The 27,292-nt window shown below is 42.5% G+C and overlaps 1 protein-coding gene across 17 annotated transcripts in view; it reads right to left on the bottom strand.

Moving 5' to 3' along the window:
• The window catches only part of ADGRB1 (adhesion G protein-coupled receptor B1), a 437,507-nt gene that overhangs the window by 208,543 nt on the left and 201,672 nt on the right, over positions 1–27,292 (bottom strand). For 10 of the 17 annotated variants that reach the window (XM_069220849.1, XM_069220852.1, XM_069220854.1 and 7 more), the window contains 7 exons: positions 15,667–15,831; positions 12,327–12,491; positions 10,731–10,895; positions 8,191–8,292; positions 6,988–7,094; positions 6,172–6,366; positions 3,420–3,488 (listed from right to left, as the gene is read on the bottom strand). In XM_069220849.1, coding sequence (XP_069076950.1) covers positions 3,420–3,488; positions 6,172–6,366; positions 6,988–7,094; positions 8,191–8,292; positions 10,731–10,895; positions 12,327–12,491; positions 15,667–15,831 — 968 coding nt within the window. Of the gene's footprint in view, positions 1–3,419; positions 3,489–6,171; positions 6,367–6,987; positions 7,095–8,190; positions 8,293–10,730; positions 10,896–12,326; positions 12,492–15,666; positions 15,832–24,036; positions 24,202–27,292 lie in introns of all 17 variants that reach the window. The other 7 variants (XM_069220850.1, XM_069220845.1, XM_069220848.1 and 4 more) reach the window with 1 other exon arrangement.

Here is a 27,292-nt window from a genome sequence, read left to right as displayed (position 1 = left end):
GAAACCATTCACCATGACACTGTGGCTATCTACAGCAGCCATTCACCAGGCCCGGTTACAGCAGCCATTCAAAATGGCAACTTTTAAAGGCATTCACATTGAGTATTTTAAGCACCCATTCAAAATGGTAATTTACAGCAGCCATTCAATGTGACCATTTACTGGAGCCAGTGACTGCGTATACCAAGTAGGCATTCACCATGACCAGTATCCATTCATTGTGAGTATTTTGAGCAGTTATTCGCTATGACCACTTACTGTAGTTAGTCACTGTGAGTATTCTAAACAATCATTCACTGAGACCATTTACAGAAGCCATTTATTGCCACCACAAGCCATTCATGGTTGTTATTTTCAGCAGTGATTTAGCATGGGCACTAGCAAAGCCATTTACTGTGACCATCTAAGACTCCTTAGCTCGAAGATCAAGACCCCAAGTATACTACCTATTTATTGGTCGAATAATATTTCATTTTGCGCTGGTGAGGGGCAGTAAAATAAATATGTCTACTACTGAAGTGGGATCATGAATGATTATGATAAAGTCACTCTACTAAGCATTTTTAAATGGGAGCTAATTGGTCGCTAGGTATTATAATGACTACAGTGCCCAAATCTGGTCACATCAAGGCACCTAAGGATTCTGTGGCCCATTTAAGGTATTCCGCCTGTGAGCCCATGACTTCACAGGGTCATCCAAAGACATGCCAGGATATTTTCAGAGGTTGCAATTGGCTGGAATTGTAGCTCAACCAAAATATATGTTCATCCCCATGTTATACCACAGACGCTACTTCTTGTGTGTTCAGTGGCCTGCATTATATCGGCTGCTGCAGGCTTTGGACAAATTAGCTAGGATGACATGCCAGCATTTAGATCCAGAGAGACTGCCTACCTTTGAAGATACCCCCATCTAAACACTCATTGCGTGGGCGTGAGACGGGCTGCTGATGGGATTTTGTATCCATTTATTGGATCAGTGGACGTGCATGCATTTGCCACTGACTAGAACAAGAGCTTGTGCCCTGTAAACACCCACCAGACCATACTGGTGTTCCCAATGGTCCTCACACCCAAAGACCACGCTAGGGAAAGAGGGTCCTCCTAGTAAGCCCACCTGTCAAGAGTATTGTAACTGCAGTGTAGCCATCCACCCAATATTACCATGTCAGAAACCATCAATAACGCCCTTGCGGGCTCGGTTTTTAAAAAAAAGTAAACATTTGTCGCCACAACCTGTCTATTTCACGATTTGTAACACATTTTCCAACCCGTAACCATAAAAACCTAAAGAAACTGATAGTGGTTTCTCTTCAAGGCCAGCAACTGAGGAAGCTGAAAATTGGAATGTATCGGCATGGGGAATGAGTTTGTGTTGTCTTGGCAACCTAACAGGGACCATCCTAAGCTGGAGCTGTCCTTTAATAAAGGCAATGCTGACGAAAATTAATACAAATCAACTAAGCCCAGAAGCCTCGATTTTGCTGTTTTGATAACTTCCATTTGCTTGGCCGAGATTAGGTCTCCATGGTGGCCGGGAGAAGGAGTGATCTCGCAAAATGAAGGGGATTGGCGATAATACAACCTAATAATAAAACCTGCTTTCACTGCTCTCCGAAAGGGCAGGACTGAGCTATTAAATGCTATAACAGAATGGAAAGTTATTATAATCCAGGAAAACCATTCTGTGCTCCCATCGAGGCACAGAATACGGCTCGCCGTTACAGGAGCGAATCAGGAAAGGAGTCAATTATACGTCCCACCATGTCTGGCCCTTTCTGCATCTATCGCCTAGATCCGTTGCACCCACCTCGCCTCATTCAAAGACCTGCATATCATTGTATTAGTGTGCATGAGTAGCAGAAGTGGGGCAGTGTACACGGTGTTGTGGAGCCAATAAATGGGATCATGTCCATTATGTGCTTTTCAAGATGCTAATAAATGAACTTTTAGCATATCCATATATTTGTCCATTGCCATGAATTGGTACAATTAGGCTCATCTTCTTACAATGGGCGCCACCAGGGTTGCCAGCTTCCTGTGACCCTATATTTCAATTTCTTTTAAATTTGATTTCTCCAAAAATAGATCCGGGGTGTTCCAATGTTTGTCTGCTTTGAGTTGAGAGCTAATTTATCAACCAATCAGTGGTGTTATGAAACTTGAGGTTGCCCCCTGCAAAGAAAACGGAGGGGCTGCGGGTGGCTATGTTACGCACTTGCCACCAATCATCAGACTAAAAATGGCATTTTTCTATGTAATAGTTCCGTTTTCTAGGAGGCGACCGTGTTACATAAATACAGCACACTACACAAGGGAGATAATGCGGTGCGAGGAGAGGGTGAAGAGATATGTAAATAACAATCATATTATACAACTATTCCAGAGCCTAACTCTACAATGGTTGTGGCATGAGTCACCACACACTCTATCATTCAAAGAACAGGTGCTCCACTCCCAGGGCTAACCATCCCAAAGACCCCAAACTTAGCAATTGTACAACATAACAAAGGAAAAGCACTCTGTATAATGTAGTCAAAGAAAAATATAATAGAGTGTAAAACAAATCCAAAAGAAATGAATGATTTAATAGTCCCAAAGGATCAGGTGGGTTCAGTTTGTATATAGAAGCCAATCAGCTGATTTTGTTAGTATGATAAAAAAATATAATCCAAAGTGCACAGACGTCCAACGCGTTGATCAAGGCACCATGGACAAATATATGGATATGTTAAAAGTTCATTTTTTATTTCTGTCGTGAAAAGCACATGATGGTCATGGACACAACCAATGCATTTCGGCCCCTACACACTGGGACTTCTTCACGCCATAAAAAATAACTGTAATGTGTTCCGATATGTGGTCCATATATCTTCCTCCTCCATAAGGTTTCACGAAGAGTCCCTCCAATTGAAAGTCACAATCTTCGTGAGTTTGCATTCTACGTCGCATCAATTTGAAGATACCAACCACCGTCAGGTGACCCCTTTTTTTTGTCCCCATATAAATAAGGCCTGGTTTGCTCACTGTACCCTTACTAAGCAGCATTAGCAATTCTTAAACTCTTAAACTCATAACATCATGATACTATATGTGGGAACAAATCTATGGAAAGCGGGGTTGTTTTCTAACCAAAAACTTTTCCTTTCTTGGTGGGTAACCCAGCATCATGACTCCCAGCTTGAGATCTCCTTGGAACTGGCCCCATGTTTTTACAAGCCTGGTTCCCTGGGTACCAATATGCGCCCCGGCCTGGACTGGATGATACTTCACAGCCAGCAGCAGACAGCGGACAGGAACCTCAAGACAGAAGCTGAAAAAAGCACAACCATCCAATAGCCTGCCTTGCTCCGCCCCCGGGAGCGGCGATTTACACTCAGTTACCTTTGATGGACTCATTGGAATGGCGTTGTACGTACCATCTGAGCTTCCTCCCATTTATCTCTGTTTTCCTCCGACAGCAAATTGCTGATGATCTGCACAAAGTTCTGAAAGAACGAGAAAGAGGAATCTTCACTCAGACATAGTCAACCATCATTCAAACCGCACTGCATCGTAAGAAAGAAAGGTTAGTGACTGGAGGCCCACCACTATACATGGTGTAACCTCCACCAGACAGGCTATCTAAGCTAACAAAACTAAATGCAATAGTAAAGAGACTAAACCTGACACAGCGGAAGATGGAAAGGTTATTTATTTGTCCCATACACTGCCATTATCAATGCACTTTCAAAAGCTAGGTATTCACTGCTATGACGTCACATCAGTAAAAGGCACAGCTATGATGGTGTTATGATCACAACGAAAAATTATCAAACTGGGTTCTGCTTCCTAAAAACAAAGGACTCCCCACCACTCCTACAACCAAATAGTCCTGGTAAGATGACAACGTTCTGTAATTGATGGACACTGTAGGTCCTGCCTGTCCCATTCCTATCTGATAGACAGCTTGGGCATATGGAGTGATGGGAAATATGATTTCCCTTGAAATGGGAAAGTTGGAGAAGATGAGCTCTCCTAAACATTGCACAAGTCTAAGCCTACCAAATGGTAGTGTGTCTTGCAATCGGTGGTCACAGGGGCATGGACATGAAAATGTGATATAGTGATTTAAGACGTGGGTGTTAATCCCAGCTTCGGTACTTAACCAAAAATATGCAATTCTGGAAAAATCTCTCTTTCTCCTGGTGGCCCAAGCTGTACATATGTACTCTGCAAAGACACAACTATATAGTATAGTGACTTAAGGCCAGATGTATGAAAATGCAATTTTTGCATTCCTTAAATAGCGACTTTATAGAAATCGCTAGTTGAGAAATGCAAAATGCAATGTACAAAGATACTAATTTCTTAAAAGAAATTCCTGCAAAGTAGGAATCGCTATTAGAAAATCACTATTAAGAAATCACATTGCATTTGCGTCAATGAGCCGGTTTTGCATTTCCCAAATAGCAATTTCTTATTAGGAAATTGTTTTTTAGGAACTGCAACACCAAGGAAGACAATGGGCAGAAGGCCCCGTCTTGGTGCACCCCAAAAATAAAGGTGCACCTGTAGAGCTCACATATACCCAAGGGCATGTGTGTGCTCTAATGCAATTTAAAAATGCACTTTGGGATGCTTTTTAAAAATTGCACCTGGTTACCATTGACTTAAAGTTGATGGTAATTGCATCTCCTAAATGCGAGTCGCATTTAGGAAATGCATGGTACATCATAATAGAATCGCAAATAAGAAATCCCTATTTGAGATTTCCTATTTTGGGAATCGCAAATTGCAATTTCTACAGGGGAGAAATCGCAATTTGCGATTTCTTAAGGGGCTCTGTACATAAGAAAAGCCCGTTTTGCATTTTTAATGGCCTGAAATAGCGATTCGGCCCATTAAGAAATGGAAACTGGCTTCGTACATCTGCTTAGTTTCCTCTTTTCTCTCCGACTCAATCTGCACCCGCAAACCTTAATATTCAGTGCACAGCACTACATATTTGATGGTACCTGTTGATGTAATAATGCTGAATTTGGTGCTCCCTGGAACCTGCTCTGCTTTCTATCTAGCAGCTAAAATGAAATAGATAGGACAGCATGAAACTCACTGGAAGGTGGGTCACGTGGGGTTGGAAGGGTGTGATAGTCTCATGTCCACTGCCTCTATGAACATGGAGCCCTTCATGCAAAATGAGTTAATAGCTTTCACCAAACCGAACTGGGGCTAATCACAGGGGCTAATCACAATAACCCTTTCAGTGACAAAAATGCTCTGTTTTTGCACGTGTTAATTATACCCAAGGGGTGGGAGAGGTGAAAAAGTTCAGACATGAAGTCAGGAAAGTACTCAGTTCTCAAAGAGGTACCTTCGGGCATGATTTCACATTGTCTGCCCCATTCCATGCAATCTGATGTTCTATATAGCATGGACTGGGCTAATAGCCCAGCAAGGGAGCCATGAGCCCTAATACAAGCAAGGAGAACAGGCCGCCTAATCCTAGTGCCACTGCACCTGCTGCACAGTTGATAGCTACGCCCATGGGCTGGACATCAGACCGCAGAAAACTGTGTTTCTCTACTGGCACTGGCCTAGCTATGAGTGGCACAAATACTGCAGGTTGAAAAGCATGTTATCTCCTTTCCCCGCTGCCGGAAGTCCTGCTTAAGACTTCCATTAACTGGGAAATGAAACATACAGGCCAAGATTTATACTTTTTTAGCGCTGCATTTGCGTAATTTTTTTACGCAAAAGTGGTGCAAACTTACAAAATACAAATGTATTTTGTAAGTTTGCGCCACTTTTGCGTCAAAAAGCAGCGCAAATGTGGCGCTAAAAAAAGTATAAATATGGACCACAGTGTGCTGCTTCTCCAGCCATAAGTGGCTGCTGAGGCTTGCTCTAGGGCCAATGTTTAGCTGCAGCGCAGAGTCCCATCATCACTGCCAGTTTTATTCACATCCTTTAGTGAAAATCCACTTTAGGACAGCAAGGTGAAATCAGAATTTGTAATCGAGCCCGGATTGCAGCTCAACTCAGTGGCATGGCTATCCGTACAGCAGCAGGTGCAGTCGCCCGGAGCCCGGGGCTATGAGGCGCTCTCTGCCTAAATCGGTAATGCCCTAATGCATTGGAAAAATAAAACTGATATTGACGCATGACCTTGTCTTGGACCAGTACACCAACCTGCACATCCAGGGCGGTGGGGCTGTGGTAAGCTCTGCGGAAGATCTCTGTCATGTTCCTGAGGGCCTCAATAGTGGACAGCAGGTCGCCGCTGTAGCTGGTGCCTTCCTGAGAGATCTCCACCAGGCTCTGGATTACCTCTGAGACGCCTTCACCAATTAACCCCCTTTGAGCCTTTGCGAGATGTTCCCGTGTCTGAAACAAAATGACAGGACATTACCACTGGGCCCGCTATGCACAGGCTCATGTGCTACAATAAATGCATATGGAAGCTTGAGGTTGTTGTTTCCAGATCCTAGGAGGGGAGTTTGGTTTATCAGGAAAGGATCTCGGCACTTGGTTTGAGTGGTACTGGTAAAGTATTTGAGCAGATTACGGCGTCACGCTGTGACATTTATACTATAGGTAAGTCTGGGATCTGAAAGTGTGCACTGCGAATCATCTCACCCTCTTCCACTTGGGGGGATATCACCTGGAATTAAAACTATCATGAGGGATCTCAGGCAAAAAGTCACTTTTCACCTGATCTTGTCTCGATAAAACCCTTCCGACATCTGCACACAGAATGGATGAAAGACGGAGTGCTTCAAAGACCTATCGCTGAAATAGACAATTTCTGTTGTATAAAAAGCACACATGGTCTATGTAATCAAAAGCAGTAGATCAACAAAATATCACGTCAATGCCCTGAAGCTAGTTTTGATCCACTATGCATTTTCAGAAGTTGAAATGAAGTCTGAGATTGCAGAGATGTAAATTGAGATCTTCCATTTACAAAGTGGTATGAAAAGCCCAGTGGGACATAGCTGTCCTTACCATCTGCTGGACATTCCTGTAGTCAAGGGACACACATTTGATGTAGGTGGCACCTTCCCAGTACGCATCTCCTTCATCATCCAAAGTGCATCTCCTGAGGATCAACCCTGCAGGTATGGGAAGAGAAAATGGAAACTGGTGGCCATGGTGTTTACATGCAGACCCAGCTAAGATCACTGTCTCCCGGAAGGAATATGTGCGATATTGCCCTGACCACAGACTGACATAAATTAAGTTGACAACAATGATCTTCTATACCAGAATGCAATGAATCTTGTGATTACGGGCAGATGTCCTGTCTAGGGGTCTGCGAAATTTGCATAATTTGCTCCTGTGTAACTATGCAAAATTATGCATAAATACACAAAATGCAAATCTGTCATTTTATGCTATATTTCAGTGTGAAATGCATCCTTGCATGGTGACACGAGGAACAACAAAATAAAAACACTGTCAATAGTGGTGGTTTGCATTAAGTTCTCCTCTGCATTTTGCAGTAAATGTTTACCGAGAACAGCACATCATCATTATGTGAAGTAGTGTAATGGGGTAATTTCTGGAATTTCACGTAACAAGTGGAATGAAAAATTATGCAAATTAGGCTGGCTAATTTAAATTTTGCCCAGGGCTAGTCCTACCCCTCACTTGACTTATGCAAGTTACATCTACATTTTTACACATTTGCACCAGATTGTGGCATCATGCAGTTGACAAGAATAATTACACGCTGGACAATTTCTAAAATTGTACTTTAGACAGAGGGCGAGTGATGGTTCTTGGTTTCTGGTGAGGGAGTGGGAGATGCCAGCACTCTTTCAGAGATGCACTAATTGGGGAGTTTTACATTTCTTAACAAAGTTCAGATGAAGGTGGAAATGAGGTTCCTGCCGTAGAAAAGAACCTAGAAGATCTAGACTGGTGAATGATATTGAATGAAAGAGATGTTTTCTTTCTGGTTTTGAACTTGAAATAATAAAGAAATTACACAGAAAGGAGAGAATAATGGAACTGGAATTTGTAAAGAGTGGTAGCTGAGATGTGGCCCAGCCTAGAGACCTTAGTAGCGAGGATGAGGTCTGTGATGTAAGCAGGACACAAAACATGCCCTAATTAGTACGTTCTGCTGACGGTACCACCAATGCCTAATGCCATTGGCTCACTTTGCTGTACCCAGCGCAGGGGGGTAGGACCCTCTGTTCTCACCGGTGGCGTTTCGTGGGCATCTGACAGCCGCAGCCTCTCCAGCAGGCGTCTCTTTCCAGACTACAGAGTTGAAGGTTTCCTCGGGGCAGATTTCATGAGGCTCTGCAAAAGTAGAAAATATTGTTAAATAAAACATATCTTTTAGCTGGCTCATTACTGCCAAACATGGGGGAAATATGAAGCCCTTGCTGCATATTTCATGTATGGAGTTTTTCACACATTGATTTTATGTCCTAGCGGAGCCTGCGCTAGTGATATGTCTTTATAGGAAGTGCGAACAATTGTTATTTGGAGGGGCACATAGAACTACAAAGCATAATATGACATCTGAACCTAATAACAGCATATGTGTGAGGTAGTGCAGGCTTACATGGAGGCATATGCACACTTCTGGAAGAGCAATTCCACACAGGGACTTCCCAGCCGGTGTAACACCACAGGAGTAATGTCAGCACGGGGCAGCATAGGATTAGGCAATCACAGGAGATCAACCGCGGTTAGTGATGTGGGTAGTGGTGATCCAAAGTGAACTCAAAGGAAAGATCACTTCCTCAACACCAGCATTGCCAAACTTAGAAGAACATAAGTGAGCTGAAGAATGCCAAAGAGAGGGGGCAAGGGAAAAATAGAACAGACCATCCGCATCCAAGGGAGTCCTGTGAAAGGTGCACCCCCCTTTTCACTTAAAAAAATGAGGTGGAAATTCAGCAATGGATTAACATTGGGCTGACCGAAGCAATGAACAAGGATTCAGATTAAGTGGAAGAGGTTGTGACCCAATTGTGTCCTATGTTTATGCTGATGCTATCCTTTCCCGGTAATGTAGGTTATTCTCAGGATGTTGGACATGGTCAATCAATCAATTCACAAACAGTTTTGCTTATGCTTTTTCATGGTCACTGTGAAAACTCCTAAAGGTGTGTGAAAGTATTGCGAAACTCACCAAAGGTGTGCAATGGTTTCCAGCAAACTCCCCAGAAAAGAAAGTGATTGGCAATCTGTCTGACATTGGCTAAGCCATCAGAAGGGCTGCATACTTGTGTTAACTATGTCCGCATTCTATGCTCCCTTTACTTAGGAAGCATGAACCAGAAGCATATGGGGACAGCTGGCCTGATTGTCCCCCTGTAAGGACTTAGGGAATGATTAGAAATTTGTAATAGGGGATACTCTGTTGCAAAACTGATGGAGTACTCCCTCTGCCACAATGTCCGTCCATCCTCTCAATGTATAGGTGGGTGGACCACCAGGTTTCCAACAATGGAGTAAATTAACTGAGTTGTCATATTTCTTTCTCTGATGACCCGGGAGAGTAGAGGGCAGTCAGAGGTAAGCTATCCGACCATGCTGCCTACAGAGGGACAACTGTTTTACTGTCTGCCACTGCCAGGTATATCCTGACAGTGATGGACAATCAAAAAAGACAAATTACCCTTACACCATGGGTATGGGGATCATTTTTTTATTTTTCAGAACCAAACTCCCAGTTTAAGAGGTTGCTTTTAAAAATAAAGCACTTTGGAAAGGTTTGACAGTCTGCCCTCATGCTTGATGGTTCCATCTGACAAGCGTTTCCTACATTGACAGGATCCACCGTGACTGCAGTTCCCCCATTGCATAGAAAGGGCCACTGGGTCGGCAGACAACTCAAAGTTTGGTGGGCTGAGTAAAAGCAGGGTGGCAGACTCTGCCACCCTGCCTGCCTTTACTTCATCTGCCAAACCCTCAATCAGGCACTGAGACTGGAGAGAGGATTCCTAATAGTGTTATTGGGTGCATGCTGATGGCTTTTAACAGCAACAACTGTCAATTGCTCTTTCTGCTCATAAAGTAGCCTCACTATTGGCTTGGTCCCATAATTGAGGGGAGGGCAATAGACAGTACTCAGCACACTCACAAGAGAGTGTGACTACCCAAGGTTAACGTGCTTAGAAGAGTAACATGATCACATGCACGGGTGATAAATGCTGAATCTATGTGGATCACAGCTGAGTGGGTGTTACAACCCAAGGCGACTGGTTTCCATGCACCGTGCTGGCGTGACTACCATGAGTTTCATGATCCACTGACAGATGTCCCTTTTGAGACAACATGCTCAAATGGTTTGCAGAAATTTTGGAAATACTTAAACATTTACATCACTATTGAAAGTATATTTGGGCTCTGACAAATGTGGAATATGCCACACATTAACTGTATATCAGCTCAGCATATTCTACTAACTTCCTTCCACTTAGCGCACTCAACCTTTAAGCATTGTAATGATAGTTGGAGTTCCTAGTGGTCTATGAAAACAACAATATCATTTTGAAGTGTCACTAGATGGCATGTGACTAACCCTCTGGGATATAGGTTTATGTTTAGATGGAAATAAATCAAGAGTTGACTTTTAGCACCCCACTCAGAGGCACCCAAAGTTGTATTTTGCAAGAACTAAAAAAACATTCTTTAAAATGTACATAAGACAACAGCCAGTCCCGCCAGATGCTGTAGGGAAAGGGGAACATAATCATTTTGACAATTTGAAGCAGAACTCTTACCAGGACACTTCTTGTCATTGCACTCTTTGTACTCCTCCATCGGCCCTTGACATGCTTCGCCTCCGAAGTATGGCCCATCGCAGACTCTATCACGCTTTTGAGTACCTCCACCACATGTAGTCGTACAGCTCCCCCATGCACCCCAAGACAACCATTTTCCATCCACTGTAACATATGAAAACAGGCGGCATTAAGGGCTAACCCCGCACTTTGAGCAGTGTTCTTCTACTGAAACAGGAGTGATATTTACTTTCACTACTGGATGGCATTCACAGGGATATAACATTAAACAGGGGAAGGGATATAACATGGAACCAGGATATATCATGAAGCAAGTAGTACATGTCACTCTGTAATATCTACAATATCTGAGGCACCTATAGATCATAAGTGATAATGTCTTACTAGGGAACTTGTTCTCAATTTTGCAAATTGTACTTGGTGCGGTATGTCCTGTAAAGACTGAATTCTGTGAAAACTGAAAACTATAATCTCTGCTACTGGTTAGAGGATATTTTACCTGTAGATAATTGTTAGTGTAGTGTAGGTTTGTCCTTGCTACAGTGCAGTTATTGGTAGACAGCTAGCATTAAATCATTTAGTGGTCTTGGCGGTTCTGTATCCAAACCACCAAATCCCCAACTTTAGGAAATGAAGGTGTTTTGGACCATCAGCTATGGAATAAGCAGCCATTCCAGATAGAGTAGGCACTTGACCCAAGATGTGGAGCTTTTGCACATGTGATTGGTTTTTTTAAGATGTTCACGACATTTGCGTGCTGATTCATCCACTCACACAACCCTGAGTGCTGAGACACTGGTCACGCCTTCATAGGAACCATCAGAGTGCAGGGTATCCTGAAAAACTTTAGGAGTAGTAGACATTTTAGTTATTTATAAAAATCAATTTCTTTGTACGTGGAAATCCATTAAAAACTTTAGATCTTGACACGTACAGGTAATCCTATATTGGCGTTCTGAAAATGTTCCTTCTTTCATCCACTTGGAAAAAATTCTCTACTTGAAGACATTCCCTCTACAACACATCTTCAACATATCAAGGTCTTTGGAATACTTATACACACAATTAGCATGCTTCCTTTATCTTTATGTTGACTGTTATAGTGTACAAATTTAATGTGAAATGTTATTGGAAATGCCTGTCATTATCCACAGTTACACCAATGTGGGTGTTCACCTCATTCACAATGGCCACTTCTGTGACCCATCGCTGGTAAATTCCTGCAATATATTCATCAGATGAAAAAGTGGGTTTTACACGGTCATAAGTAGGACTCAGGGTTGGAGATGTGTACACTTTATCTAAAGTATAGTGGTCCCAGCTGTATGATCACAAAACATTTAGCAGCAGAGGGCTTACATGTCAAACGGGACAGAAACATTGAAAACCACCCACGGTAGGGAGGTGCTATTGACAATTATCCACGAATATAGCATGTTTATGAGACGGACATGTTTCAGAGTGGTTCGACAGATTTTATTGTAATCTCATCCATTTATGTTGAGATACGAAGAACGCTCGGTGCTATATACGGTGGTTCTATCAACGAGGCTGATAAAATACCAACACACTAACCCGGGCACTGCCTGTCGAAGCAACCTCTGGTTTCTGCCCACTGGCCGTTGCATTCTGAACCCCCATTGGACGGCCCGTTGCACTCGCGGATCCTTTGCTGCGTGCCATTGGAGCAGGTGGCGGAACAAGCACTCCAGCTTGACCAATCATTCCAGTTCCCATCAACTATAATACACAAAATCGATGTTAGTAGGGAGTCCAGAGGCAATGGCTTGAGCTGGGGACTTTCTGGCACATAATATGGCTGGAATCCAGCCCAAACAAGTATTGATTACCACAGATCTCATTCGACCCATTTCTTTGGCACACTGTAGCAAGAGTGTCAAAAATAACACTGCAAAAACACCTCGACCAACACCAAGTCAATGAATTTCATCCGGCATCACCACTGCAAGAAGCAGGTATTATATTCAGGTCTCTTACATTCTTTTTCAGTCAGATTTTTTACGGGTTACTTTAATGTTAATGAGCTTTTCTGCAGTCATCTGCTCTTTCTCTCCACTTCTCTCACAACTTGAATTCTGTATTCCTCTCTCATATTTTTTTCATTTTGCTCTTGCACACTACTAATTATTACTCAAAGCCCCATCTCTTCTTGGTCGTCTCTCTTACTTCAAACTCGTTGTCTTGGTGAGTTTTCTCGCTTCACTCTTTCATTTCACATTTCAGTTATTAACTATTCCCTGTTTCATATTCTTCTCCTTTTCTCAGCCTGAAGCTTCTTCATCTAGAGTTTTCTTGCTTCCTTGTTGTCTTCGCCCTCTTCTCTTATCATTTTCTCCCCTTCACATTTCCTGTAATTCTAATATTTTTCCTCTCTTTAATATTTATTTTGTCTCCATCATGTTCTATTTGTCCTTGATACTTGACACACCCTCTCATTTCCCCCTCATATAGTCTTTACCCTCCCTGCCTTCTTTATCATTCATTTTTTAGTGCTTCCCATTCCCCCATTCCTTTTTCACATCTCCCTCCCTTCCCAGTTTTGTTCTTTTACTCTTGCGTCCTCTGTGTACTCGACTTCTCCATCGCTTCTGACTCTATTTCATCTTTATATTGACACAGTCATCTCTTCTCTAATTCTCCCTATAATTCCTCCTTTATTATGCTCTTGCATCTTTGTTTCCCAATTCTTAGTTTCTTCCCTTAATTTTGCTAACTTTACTCACTTCTCTATTCCTTCCCTCCTCCTCTAATCCCCCGCGCTATCTCTTGTGATTTCCTATCTTTTGCTCTCACCTCATTGCCTATTCCATACAAGGATTTCATAGTTGTGGTTGGCGTTCAGCATCAAGGCACAGGGACAGGCATTGTGGAGCAGAGTCAGGCACAGGTGTGTGGGCGTATAGATGGTTCACCAGGTGAAAGTTCGATAGTAGATGATGGTTGTAGAACCTGATGGGCCTTTGATGTACATCAGCTTCCTACCAGCCAGGGCTACAGGCTATATGACAAAAACCCTTTATGACTGGTAGGTATGTAGCGGAAGCGCATGTATACCCTCACAGGGAATAAGCAGGGCTCTACAAATCCACCTTACATTACACCAGGCACAATGTGTTATATGCCTGACCCATGATTGTTCATTGAACAGTTTCTTCTGAAAAGCCTTGTTGACTATTTGTTCACCGGTCATTAAATTTAGGAGGACCAGAGTAGGCCAGAGCTCAGATATTTGTTCTAGTAGGGCACTCTGTGGAGATCACATAACTTTACTCAAGGAAGGTGCAGGTGAGACAGTTGAGCATCTATCTTCACAGGCAAGAGATCTGACATCTTCTCACTCTTAGTAATGACAGTCCTTGTTTTAGTCCAAGGTTTATGATCTGCTTTACTTCCTTTTTATTTACTATTCTGTTTTAAAATGTGCAGCTACTGCAAATGATTATGTTTGAGTCTTTTTTTGCGCACATTGTCTACATTTGGAGTTTCCTGTGCTGAGTGGGTTCCATGCGTGTTTCCCAGTCTTGATATGTTGATAAAACCATAAAACATGCATACCGCTTTCCAGGCATTCTTGCTATGTTAACCAGGCCCCCATGATATAGCTGACCTCATCCCTAGTGGCTGTCCAAGGCTTCTCTTGCCACCTCCTATAATTTGCGTGCCCGTTTTGCAGCTTCACGGCTTTCCCACCCCACCTCTCTGTTCATGGATTTATCATGAGCCAAATCCCTGTTTCATCCCATGGGTCCTAATTTTTTTCTTTTCCCTCACAATTCCTAGTTCCTGTCCCATACCTCGTAATCTTTTATTTAAAGTGACAACCCCAACTTCCCTGATTAATTTTCATTCCCTTCCTTGCAGTCACTGTTTTCCTAGTCAATGCCGCCTGTTTTTTTTTTATTTTTAACACAACTTGCACATTCATTCATTTCCTGTTACATCGCTAAATTCCCTGTTTCGATGCTCACTCCCTTTTCCAATCCCGCACTACCCCTTTAATTCCAACATCAAATCCTTCGACATTCCAGAGCTTTGCTGATTTCCTGCCCTGTTCCAGCCTTGGTGCCCGAGCACCTTCTCTATTCCAGCCTCCTGTCCCAAGCCACCCTTGCTCACATCGATCATAACGTTGAACTCTATCTTGTGAACAACAGCAATTTATTTTTAAGACAATTTTCCGCAATTTGCAAAATCTGCTCTCATTTGCCCGTCTGTGCTCTCTCTACTATCCCTGGCATCTTTGTTTTCAAATCCTTATATTCTTCCTCTTCCAAAGTATTTTTCTACACAACTTTAGTAAAAAAACTAATTTCGGACACAAATCAGCTTAATAATTCATATTTTTAACTAAACAAGAATTGAATACCCTTCATACATTAGTGTTGTCTGCTGGCATGGTGTCTGTGTGAGTCATGAGGGCCATGACTCACACAGACACCATGTGTCTCTCATATCACACAGGTTCAATGGGGTCACGTGTGGGGTTGTGGAGGCCCAGAAGTGTTGGGGCCCCTTGGCACCTCAAGGGCTGCAGGGGCCTGTCTTAAGCTCATGTGTTTACTCCAAAACATGTTTCAAATTGATTGACCCATCCGGTACAGCATGGCCAAGTTACTCAAACACCATTGCTCGGTGCCTTGACGCGTCAAGTGCAGTAGTTAACAAAAGCATAGGGTGCTTACGCTCAGGTCACATACTGGTCTAGCTAGTCTTGTTTGGAAAGACGATATAGATCAACCCTGCTCAAATATAGTGATGCATTTTTCAATCAAAGCAGCATTGAAACAATCAACCGAATGCTGACATTAATGAGCATTGGAGAATGAGACACAGATACAAAAATAAGAATCACCCAAAATACTTTGTGAAAAAAGCGAAGAGGTTCTAAACTTACCTGGACACAGTGCGATGGTGCAGAACTTGGTTTGTTTCTCAGGGCCATCACAGGGATTCCCACCATATTGAGGAGGCTTGCATGTGCGGGTTCGATCCCTGAACCCTCTTCCACACGTAGACGAGCATAGGCTCCACGGAGACCACTCATCCCAGGTACCGTGCACTGAAACCAGAGTAGAGAAGGCAGCATGACTGAGACGGCCCGCGACGTAGCGCAGGCATTCATTTAGTACACCCTTCCCACCATGCACAACTAATGAGGTCCAAGAGGCACAGAGAATGATGCAACTTCACAGGTGGCCACGGGTTGCAAATGCATCAGGTGAGTGTATGCAAATGCATTTGCAGACTAGACGGTACCTGAAACTTCCAGCCCGACAGAGACAGGATAGCAGTGGTCCAGACGCTGATGGTAACGCCTGATAGGGCTAACACTCTACGGTTCAGGGGTGGCAGGACGAAAAACACTTAATGCATTAATCCTTTCCTTCTTTCTCTTTCATCAACATATTTGAGTAAAACAACTTTCTGAAGAAATGTGAAGGTGCCTAAGTCTGATCTAAAATATCCTAAGGCATGGGTGCATGGGATAACATTATAAGACATCAAGATCTGCAGGTAAGTGTTTTAGAAGTATTCCAGAAATCCAGTACAAATGAGGTGAGCACTCACACAGTCGTAATTTAGAATTTCCCTAGCTTTGATACACATATAAATGTACAGAGCTATAGCCCTAGTATAAGTTCTGCAGAGGGCGTGAAGACAGTCTCTGGAAGCTCCTCTTTTCCGCAGGGTGTGCGCGCAAAGGGAGCACTTTACATGGAAAATGTTTCTATGTAGAAAAATAAGGGTATCTGAAGATGTTGTTTGGAATTTGAATCTTCTCTACCCCTCAAAATATGGTTCCTCCACAATGCAAAGTGTAGGATTATGACGGGCGAGTACTACATATTATGGAATGTTACCAGATACTGTGCAGTTACATGCATAATTTCCAAACCTGGAGGCAATGCACATGTACGCCTTGGACTTTTGTGACTGGAGTAATTAGGCATAAAACTCCACAGAACATAGGAATCAGTGGTGTAACTAAATCTGAGGGGGTCTCCCTACAAATTGCATGGAGGGGGTCCACCTCCCTGGCCCACTACCTACCACTTTTGTTAGAGCTCAGGGGGCCCGAACTGCAGGGCCTGCGGGGGCTGTTGGAGCTTGTGTTACGCCATTGGCAGGCATACACCGTTAATCTGGATACTTGCAACTACTTTCTGGGCCAGGATCAGAGAGTCCAGAAGAGTGTTGTTGTGTGCACATACCCAATGTCACTCAAGCTCTAGTTTGCAACCAAATGCGATTGATCCCTGAGTTGGGGACCCATGAGCTAGGCAGCACCACTTAAGTATCCTGGCTATGGCCTTTTGGAAGTGGGGCTCAGTAATCACATGACCATGCTTTAACAGTACTGCCTGCACTTTTCCTTTATGACTGTTTCACATCTATATTTCTTTCCTGTGATATGTGCCCAAATCAAGTGGGACAGCCTCTGTTGCTTAACCAGACAAGTGCTGTGTTGTTCATTATTATCTCAATCTTTGAAAAGTATTAGAAAATACGTCTTTCAAAAACTAAGGGCCACATGTACAAATCTTGTTGCCAATCGGCCCGTCTGCGAAAGCAAAAAGTGATTCAGGACCTGTTACTAAATCGCAATTTTGGTTTGCGATTTGGTATTAGGAAGAGTGTGTTGAGGGCGTCCCTTCCTAATACCAAATAGCAGTGGTATGTGTGAATGTTTTGTTACCAAAATGAGGTCACAAAACATTTGCAGTATACCACCAATTTCAAATTGGTGGTAACCCATTCGAAAATTGAAAGGGGACCCCTTCCCCTTTATGAATGTTTGTAAAAGCATTTTTTTAAAGCAGGCACTGGTCTATGGGACTATTAAAAAATGGAAAGAAAAAAAAAGATTGCCCAGCAGGTCACCATCCCTGTGATATTAGCGATTCCCAATGGGTCGCAAACTGAGAGCTACATCACCAATATTCATGATGTAGGTCTATTTGTGACCCACTGGGAATCGCAAATGAAACTCAAAAGAGTTTCATATATTTGAATTAGCGATTTCCTATTTGAGATTCACAGTAAGTGGCAGTTAGGAATTTGCTATTTCAAAGTTTTGTACATGTGGCCCAAAATGTATTAGAATGCCATTAATGCTTACTTCTAGGTAGAAGAGCTACCAGGTTCCTTATTAAAGTGACTAGAGAAAGCTGTCAGAATAGGGAGCAATACACCATTGCGGTCTCCAACCTACAGGTGAGTTTTCAAATGTACATATTCCTCAACCTAGTTATGTAATTTGACTAGACAGGTTTTTTTTTTGGTTTTTTTCCATTCTCTTTCTCCTGTTTACTTCTTACGCTATTAATCGTACATTTTCTAGGAGTGCGTTTGAACTTGATATGTCTTATAACGACCTGAATGACAAAGACTTGAGCATAGGCCACATCGCACACCACTCTGATAAGCAATGAAGTTAAGTGATAACCAGGATATTGGCCTCAGATTTACAAAGAGTTGCTGCAATGCGGGCAACAAGCCAATTTGCTGCACTGTGTTGCGTGAACTGGAGCAAGCAGAACTGTGCCATAGCTACAAAGATGTGGCACATTTCTGCTCGCTCTCTGTGCTGCCCACTTTCTGCAGCCTGGCGACTATACAGGCACGCCTGCGCCATAGTGCAAGGGTCTGTGTTGTGGTCAGCTTTGTTTCTGTGCAGGAAGGCGTCCCAATCTGCACTTAAATTATGCCTTAATACGATTTCCTCTTTGCATGTGTCCTGCAGAAAGGAAAAAGCAAAGAGAAATAAACATATTTTTCATGTTGAGCCAGCCTCAGGAGGCACAGGATTTAGGTATAAATCCATTTCTACAATTCTGTGTAAAATAGATTTGCATCAAAATCCATGGGTGGATGCCTAGAATGCCCATGCACCAACCATGGAATGCCTCTGTGGCTTAAAGTAACACAAGGAAAAGCATTGTTCTGCTTTGAGTTACTTTTGGTTACAAACCAACACACATTGCCATTTTTGTTGGTTCCTAAATACAGACCTATATTTTGCATTGAGTCTGCATTAAAAGGTAATGCAAACACTGAATCAAAATGTTTGTGCACCTGGGCCCAGCTATCTTGATAGCTTAGACTGGCACAACCTCCCGAAAGTGGGAATGGTTGCTCCATGATGTAGGGAACATGCTTGGTTCGTCCCTGCTTCTTGCTGCTAACAATGACATTAGCAAAGTAGCTAATAGTAGAATCCACTGACCTCATTCCACAGGGTACCCACTCTTTATGCCCCACGTGCCTTACAAAGAAAACTTTGCGGCACCGTAAGCAATAACTATCTCGCAACCCAACGGCCTTGTTACGGGAACTGTTTTAGTCAATTCCCATAGCAACAGTCACTGCTTCACATCTCACACATTTTAGGGTCACCAATGTAATTACCATGTATAATTCCACACACCATTTTCCATTCAATAAGACTCACTGTTGCTCAGTGTAACAGCTTTTGTGGGAAAGTTTGATCAAACACATATGGCCTTCTGTGTTACATCTGCCTGTGGTCACACCTTCCAAACATGTCCATTTTAATTGCGGTCTTTGGCTGCCTTCTCTGTCTCCTTGACTGTGTTTAGATTAATTTAATCAGAGCATGCCGTTGCACCTGCTGTCTCATATTGCGAAGACTCTTCTAGGTTTGGTGTATAGTATCCATGTCGTTGTCACAGAATCTATCACCTCTCCCAAGCTCCCTTCAGGTTGGCCAACAATCAAAGTCATCAATGACCCTAATGCCTCTTTGAAACTTACCATTAATGTGGCTATTGGAATGTGGCTAGATGGGTATTAGTTCAATTAACTATTATACTGAAGTCCATCGTGCAGGTCAACCATTGTTTCAATAACAGAAGAAGACACAGAAAAGTGGACATGCAGTGGAACGATCGATAGAAACAGGAGCATTCGGAGAGACACAGTCAAACACAGGGGGACATGCATGTCCAAACTCCATCCCACATACCCATGCATGTGCACCCTGACACCCACAAATGCACTCTCAACCTCACACTAGACACTTAGATATGCAATCAGGCCAACCCTTACATACTAATAAACTCGTCCCTGTTTCAAATGTAGGTGCACACTCAGAACCCCCTCTACACACCAGTGGCATAATGCAAAATGATATCTACCTCCTGCAAAATGCGATGAAAGGTTTCCTAAAATTTAAATGGCTTGTTCGCAGATATATAAAGCGTTCAAGATGGGTGGGGGACCTCCCTCCACCACACACACACACACACAAGTTCCCTGGTGCTATATGCCTGACACTTGTGAAAACCAGCACAACCCTCAGTGGCTGTGGATCAATCGTAGCCTTTCCCGAGGCACCAGTAAGAAAACATCCCTATTGATGAGAGGAGAATAAGTAAGGTTTTTCCCAATATTCAGATTGCCTTTTTTAGAACCGAATTGGCCACAGGAGTGGAATTAAGCGAGCAGAAAAATGCAGCCATTGATTGCTTTGCCCGACAACTAAACAGAAGCAATTTACTGCAGCCCGTGCCTAAGATGTTTAATTTGAATGCATTATTAACTGGCTGGAAGAAAGGAAGCTAAAGGGAAAGGCTTTAACAAACAGCTGTGTGAAGCGCTCCCAAAAGGAGGCGGTACTCTAGCAGGGCCCTCTGCAGTGCTTAACTTGTAAAAAAAAATATATATATGTGCCCAGGGTCCAAACTTTTGTTCAGAAGCCTACAGCCGGTGTTATCGAAAATAAGGGTGCCGAATACGTAGTCTTGGTTTCTCCTCAGGTGTCTATAATCCATCCCAAAACACCCCTTTCCTCTTTTTATCTCACACTTGCAGGTTCTTTTTCATTGCTGCTTTCTCCCTTTCTCACTGTTTTTCTGTCTTTCTCTTTCTGCTTCTTTTCCCTTTTTGTGTTTTTGTCTCTCTTGCTCTAGATCAAAGTTTGTTGAGGAAAAACGTCCGCACAAATGAGTGTCTGTGGGTCTCACTGGCAACTACCGGCTAAAATTAAGCCCTGCCCGCCGGGCTCCTTCCCTTTCTTGCTCCTTTTCTTGCTTCCTTCCCCCAATCTTCCTCCCCCTCTATGCTCCCTTGCCTCACTCTCTGTCTGCCTCCTTCTTTATGCACTCGCTCATTTGCTTTCACATTTCCTTCCATACCCTTGCTTCCCGTCTCCGTCTTCTCCCTTCCAGCGGTTTGTAATCTTCTGTCATTCTAATATTCCTCCTTTCATCTGACCCTTCTTTTCTGCCGTCATCAGTGTACATTCTCCATCTTTATTTGCTTTCTGCATATCACCAGGCCACGATCTTCCATTACGCCTTCTCAACATATTCTTTCATTGCTATTTCTTTGTTATCTTTCTCCAATTTTATGAACATTTTCTTGGTTCCTCAGCATAAGGAAACAATGGATTTATGGACATTACCTAAACTGTAGGGAATTGCCTTCTCCACTCAAGGACTGTGAGAACATGTGCTAAGTGAAGGCAGAATTGTACGCTTTAGGTTTCTCTGTAACTGTCAGAAACGTTTGTCTAGTTGCTGGATCAAATATTCTTCGAGTTACTGCTGGAAATTGCTATGGGATGGGCTGTGGAAATTGATGTTTATCTCCTGGGACCAAAATCAATATTCTACGTCCGCACATATTTTTTTGGACAGAAACTTGCATGCATCTCTATATTTGTTTGCGTTACATTTTCATGACACAAACGAACCAACTAATCAGTCCTTCCATTGATATAAGGGCGCGGATTCTCTTTATAATTTTTCCATGTGGTTGTTTGTTGTCTTTTAGAAACACTTGAATTTATGTTGTCTTTGTTGGCTATATAGATGTATTGTACTTTCATGTTTCTGCTTTGTTCTTTTTTTCACGTGGGACACTGCACATTACCCATTTGCAGATAAAGAAAACTAGTAATTTTCAAATACGAGCCATTGAGCTTTATCTTAGTTGATTGCTGTGAAATAGCACTAATAAGAACGGTTGTTCTCATGATTTGGCTTTATGCCTTGGTTCCTAACGGGTAGTGCTCGGGGCAGCTCCTCTGCTATTGTGGGTTGGAAACGGGTTGGAGACAGCAGGCAGAGACTTCCACTCTACCTCGGAGCGCCCAACCAGGGCGCTCCATCCAATCCTAACGCTGCTTTCATGCTACCACCAGCATTAAAACAGTGTTAGGATTGGCCACAGGACAGGCTGGGTGCCTGTGTCTGCAGCGGATCAGAACGGTGCGGATAGAAAGGTAAGTGTTTTTTTAAACTATTGTATATATTTTTTGTCATTACCCCTCCACCCCGCCACACACCGCCTCGCCCCTTTTCCCTCCCGCGAGCCACAACTGGTACTGCTGCCCTTGTTTTTTGTTATTGCGCCCCAGCCAGGCCATGACCTAAGTCAACTGACATGTGTCCTAATTCAGGAGTATTTTATAAGGCCTGGAGGACTAGATGCCTGCCAGATATTCAAGACAACTGCTGACAATGCAAAATTGTGTACAGTTTTCTAATGACCATTGATATGTATCCTGAAAATCTAGAAAATGCGTTGGACACCCTTGTCTTGGTATAACCACAAATACACATTGGGCACACTCTGTAGGCACAGCTACTACCAGGACTAAAGACTCCAGTAAGGGCCAACTACAGGTGCTCCCTTAATGATCAGCATTGCCTGTTACAGCACATAACACCCATCACCAGAGGCAGATTTCCAAAGACATAGTGTAGCCTAGCAACCAAATTTGCAGAGCTGCTTTATACTATGATACCCTTCTAATTCAAAGTTCTATGCTTTGGCAGCTTTTTCCAAACATTTCCCATCTTAGTTGTGGGCTTTATGGTCTAAGACACATGTAATTGAAATGTTAGGATAATCTGAAAATCAAATAGTCTGAGTTTGCATAAAAAATAATGGGGGTTTGTTTGGGAATGCCCAGGTACCAGCCACGAAATTCCCTATTTGTGCTACAAAAAGGGCACCTTTCCAGTGTAAATTAGTTTTGCACTGGAAAATAAATACCTTATCAAGTTTTTGCATCACGTATGTGACTCTGCAGCAGCTCAATTCTCGATTAATAAGCCCATTGGTGTTTATACTTTGGCCAGTAAAGCTTGGCACCAATTCAGTAATAACATATGCCAGTATTTGCTGAAAAATCAGGCTTCTTTGACTAGCACATGCATGCCAAGTAACTTATCTAATGGCTTCACTATCTAGTAGCATTATATAGGACAAGTACATATTCTTGAGTACACCTCCTGCAATATGTTTTCATTCCAACATCAGCAACCACTGACTTTCTTTGATTACTCCACATTTTATGTCAGTTTACCATTTGCACTTGCTCTATTGTTTTGTTGATTCCTAAGGAGAGGATATAGTGCAGCGGTCAGAGCGACTGCCTGGGGATCTGGGTTCGCGCCTCAGCGTTGGCGCAACATCCTGTGATTCTGGGCAAATCACTTAATCTCCCTGTGCCCATGGACAGCACCTGGATACCCTCACAGGCTATAAGCCACGCTATATAAATCTACACAATTGATATAAACAATGATATGCATCTATTGTACTGATTTAAAAGCTGATGAAATGCTTGATTGGTTAGTAGATTCATTAGTTGAATGTATTATGGGTTGAATGATTCATTTACATGCTTAGTCACTTGCTTTATTAGTTCGCTGAATGATTAGATACATTTTTGAAAAGTTAATTGATTTTATTGGTGCAGTGATCAGTAGACAGACTGATAGAATGGTCAGATTTTGGTTCATTTATTGAGCATCTTTTGGAAATAGGATTTCCAAACAAACAAAAATGGCACCTGGCAATACAATTTAAAAGGCATAATCCAGTTTTAGTGACTAAGTGGGGCAAAGAGGTGCCTAAAATAATAATCTAGAATTACTAAAAAAGGATTACTTTGACAGAACAGTAAATTTTTGTAAGTGGCATACTCTTCCTAGAGGGCAGAGCGTTTTGGAATTTTGGATTGTCACCATTATATTCACAATTTTTTTTTCTCATATAAATTTATAAATGTGGAGGTCATTACATCATCTAAAACCCCAAAGACTAAACCTACTGAAATGCAAGTTCTCCCCTACTGGTCCCTTGAAATCGTCATTGTAAATTTTGTTGGATCCTGAAAGATCTCATCTTGAAGGGGACAATGGCCCAATGGGATGGGTGATCTTGCAGGATCTGGACACACAGAAGGTGAATCTTCATTTGCATGTTACGCTGAAGGCTTCTTGCGAACCTGGGCAGATGGCCGAGTTGTTGCACTGCCTCTGCTCCCTGAGAGGGCCGCTGCACTGGGTGCTGTATGAAGACGACACGCAGAACCGGGTCCTGGTTTGCCAGCCCTCCCCGCAGGTGGTAGAACAGACGCTCCAAGGGGACCACTCCTCCGCTGCCGGGTCACCTGTCAGGTTCAGAAGAGAAGGTGAAGCCTCGGCACTCGAATCAAAGAGAGAGTCACTTTTTAAGACATCTAAGGGTTTTATGTATCTAATCGAAATATCATTTCTACCGTTCTCTACCTGTCAGTATAAACTTACTTTGCTTGCGAACTGTGGTGTATTTTTTCTCAATTTCAGGAATGTGGGAAAGGAGAGGGGAGGAATTGTGAATCGCCTTGAGAAAATATGACTGCAATACCAAAGTGCGTGACCACTAGGTACCAAAGATATCAGCGTGCTTGGTCATTTTGTCCATGAGCAATGGAAATGCAATCGGCAATACTTGGCTGGAGCAGGTGCAAACATCAACTGACTTACAAGAGGCCACATCATGTGGCAAAAAGCAGAATCATATCGCGCCTCATGATCCTGATATGAAAAGAAGCAGGAAATAGAAGCCGCTAAAAAAACCTAACTGTGCCACCCCTGACAAATCACGTGATGGCACCCAAAACGTAATCCTTATTACGTCCATCTCACAAATATTTGCACTTATTTGCAGTCGTGTTCCTTCACTATGCCTCTTTGATATACTCTGTAAAACTATCTCCATATGCAGAGGAATTTTAGCTCCAATTGCTATTGACGAACCCAGCATTCACAAACTAGACCTGCAGAAACCCAAAACAATGAGGTAATGCAATTGAGGTATAACATCCAGCTACCACAGATATCTTGAGTACACCTAAGACAGGAACCAACATCACTACACTTGTAACAACACGTTTGTCCAACATAGCTACAACAGAAAGGGGTCACTTATCTGAGGATATGTACCACAAAGAGATATCTATCACTTAAAGTGGATGTGTGCTTTCCACTCTTGTGCCTCGGTGAAGTTCAACCAATTCAAACCACTGTGCAGACCACTGTAGAATTGAATCCAAATACACAAGACCGTTCCCACAATAAGGAAAGATACAATAGTATGTTAATCATTCTTAAATTGTAACTTACAAACGTCAAACAAGATTTACATGGGAGGAGGCCCACAAACAACTCCTTCCTGAAGATAAACAAACCCCAGTTTTTATGAGAGAAGCTTTCTCATCAAAGTTGGATAACCACCAAACACCACCAGACCAGAAGAACAAAACCTTGGAAGTACCTCAACAATTTGTTGCAAAATAAAAACAATATGTTAATACATTACTATGAACATGGTCTGTCTTGGAATGGACACAACAAACCACAAGAGAATAAAAAGAAACATGAGTTATCAGTAGAGACTTAGATTTTATAGTGTAATGGAATGGTTGAGAATTACTCAAAGCAATAATTGAATAGAGCCTCTATTGGCATCTATCGTATTGAGTCTTATTGACCGGGGTAATGTGACATCTATTCTTTTCACCTACTACATACCTACGGCCATCTGTTGCCTTTGTACTGTCCAGCATTATTCAAAATCACAGAGGTAAATTTCTCGCAAGTCGAAACAGCCACTTTGTAGGTGGTCATCAAGCAGGTATGGCGATTACAATTGCAATGAGCTGGTAATGGAATGCCACTGGTAGCACTTATGAACACATTAAAAACAGAATGACACATGAATTCCTGCTATGGCCATCTTTTACAGGAGCTAAATAAATCCCTACTGAGGCAAGCATCACTGCTGTTGACCAAAACTAATAAATACTTGAAGGGATAGCCAGTGGTCATCAAGCCTACCCCATTTAAGATCAACCCAAAAATGATCTGCTCATTGGTAGTAAGTACCACCATATTTGGTCATTATTTTTTCTGCAATGAAGATAACTGTCAGTGATGTAATTACCACAAGCAGTAATGTCTTAACCATATGTGGTAATGACACCCCCAGTGGTAACCTGTTAATAAACGTAATATTGCTCGTTGTCATTTGCCCCTTCTGAAATAATAGTATAATAATCATATTCAATTCTTTCTAAATAATTCTAGTTACCACATAACGTGTAAGGTATTGTAAATTACAGAGGTTACTATAATCCAATTCAATATATTCATGGCAGCACACCAGTAATATCCAACTGCAACATGCATTATTCCAGCCACACACACACCCTACATCATGGCCCCACAGGTTGAATGCAACTACTTATAGATACTGGCCACTGAATCAGTCTTTAAACTATCCATTTTTATGTTGGTTTTGGGCCTATGATAAATCATTTTAACCAGAGCCTGCAGGAAGATGGCTTTCGTTCCAGATGTTCCTGCACTAGAAGGTGGGAGAAGTATGTATGGTTTTGTAATCACTCAGCAACCACTCACCTACCCAATGTGCATGTTTGGTGCATCTTGAAAGCTGGTGAGCTTAAAGAGGTAAGGAAATATGCATTTCTAGAGCGAGAGGTTTAGGTGCTTGGAGGAGATGTATGTGTTAGATTCATGATGCTTTAAGAAGGTTTTATTTCGACACTGTCACCTGGCATTTTGTAATGAACTTCTATTAGAAGATAAGGAGTTGACATTTGGATGCTCCAGGTAGTTTTGTGCCTGGGACGCTAAGCTCTTTCAGTGTATACACGACTTGACTCCATCGTTATCCTCTGCTCCTTTGGGGCTTTCATGCAGTCTACGCGTTTTCAAGTATGGTAGCCTTCAGGATCATTGGAATTCCAACTACTTGTGTTCATCAAAGGCTCCTGGTCCACACCACTTTTGCTTATCATTAACTAAGTATTGCTACACATGTATTCAACAATTATATGTTTACGGTATAGGTAATTAGTGATATAACTGAATGAGTAGCCTCACTTCCTAGGCTGTTCCCCCAACTGTGGCAGCCAGAGAGCTGTGTCGTGTCTAACCAAAATCTCACACGTTCCCTGACACTCTACTGGCTTCTTTTCACAGGTACGGGCACCTACCACACACAGAGGGTGGGATGCAATTGGCACTTGCAAAAGTAAATGATCCAAACCACGATTCATACCTCTGCTGACACATGCACACCCACATCCGCCTCATGGCATTAAAATCAGCATTACTGTTGCGGGAATTTAAAGGGCACGAGATGACTAGACTGCACATCTCCATCTGTGTGCATATTCCTACTAATTAACCTGTGTT

The sequence above is a fragment of the Pleurodeles waltl genome, chromosome 2_2 (assembly GCF_031143425.1).
Source record: "Pleurodeles waltl isolate 20211129_DDA chromosome 2_2, aPleWal1.hap1.20221129, whole genome shotgun sequence".
NCBI lineage: Eukaryota > Metazoa > Chordata > Amphibia > Caudata > Salamandridae > Pleurodeles > Pleurodeles waltl.
The sequence above is the reverse complement of the archived record's forward strand: the minus strand, read 5'-3'. Positions and strand labels throughout refer to the sequence as shown.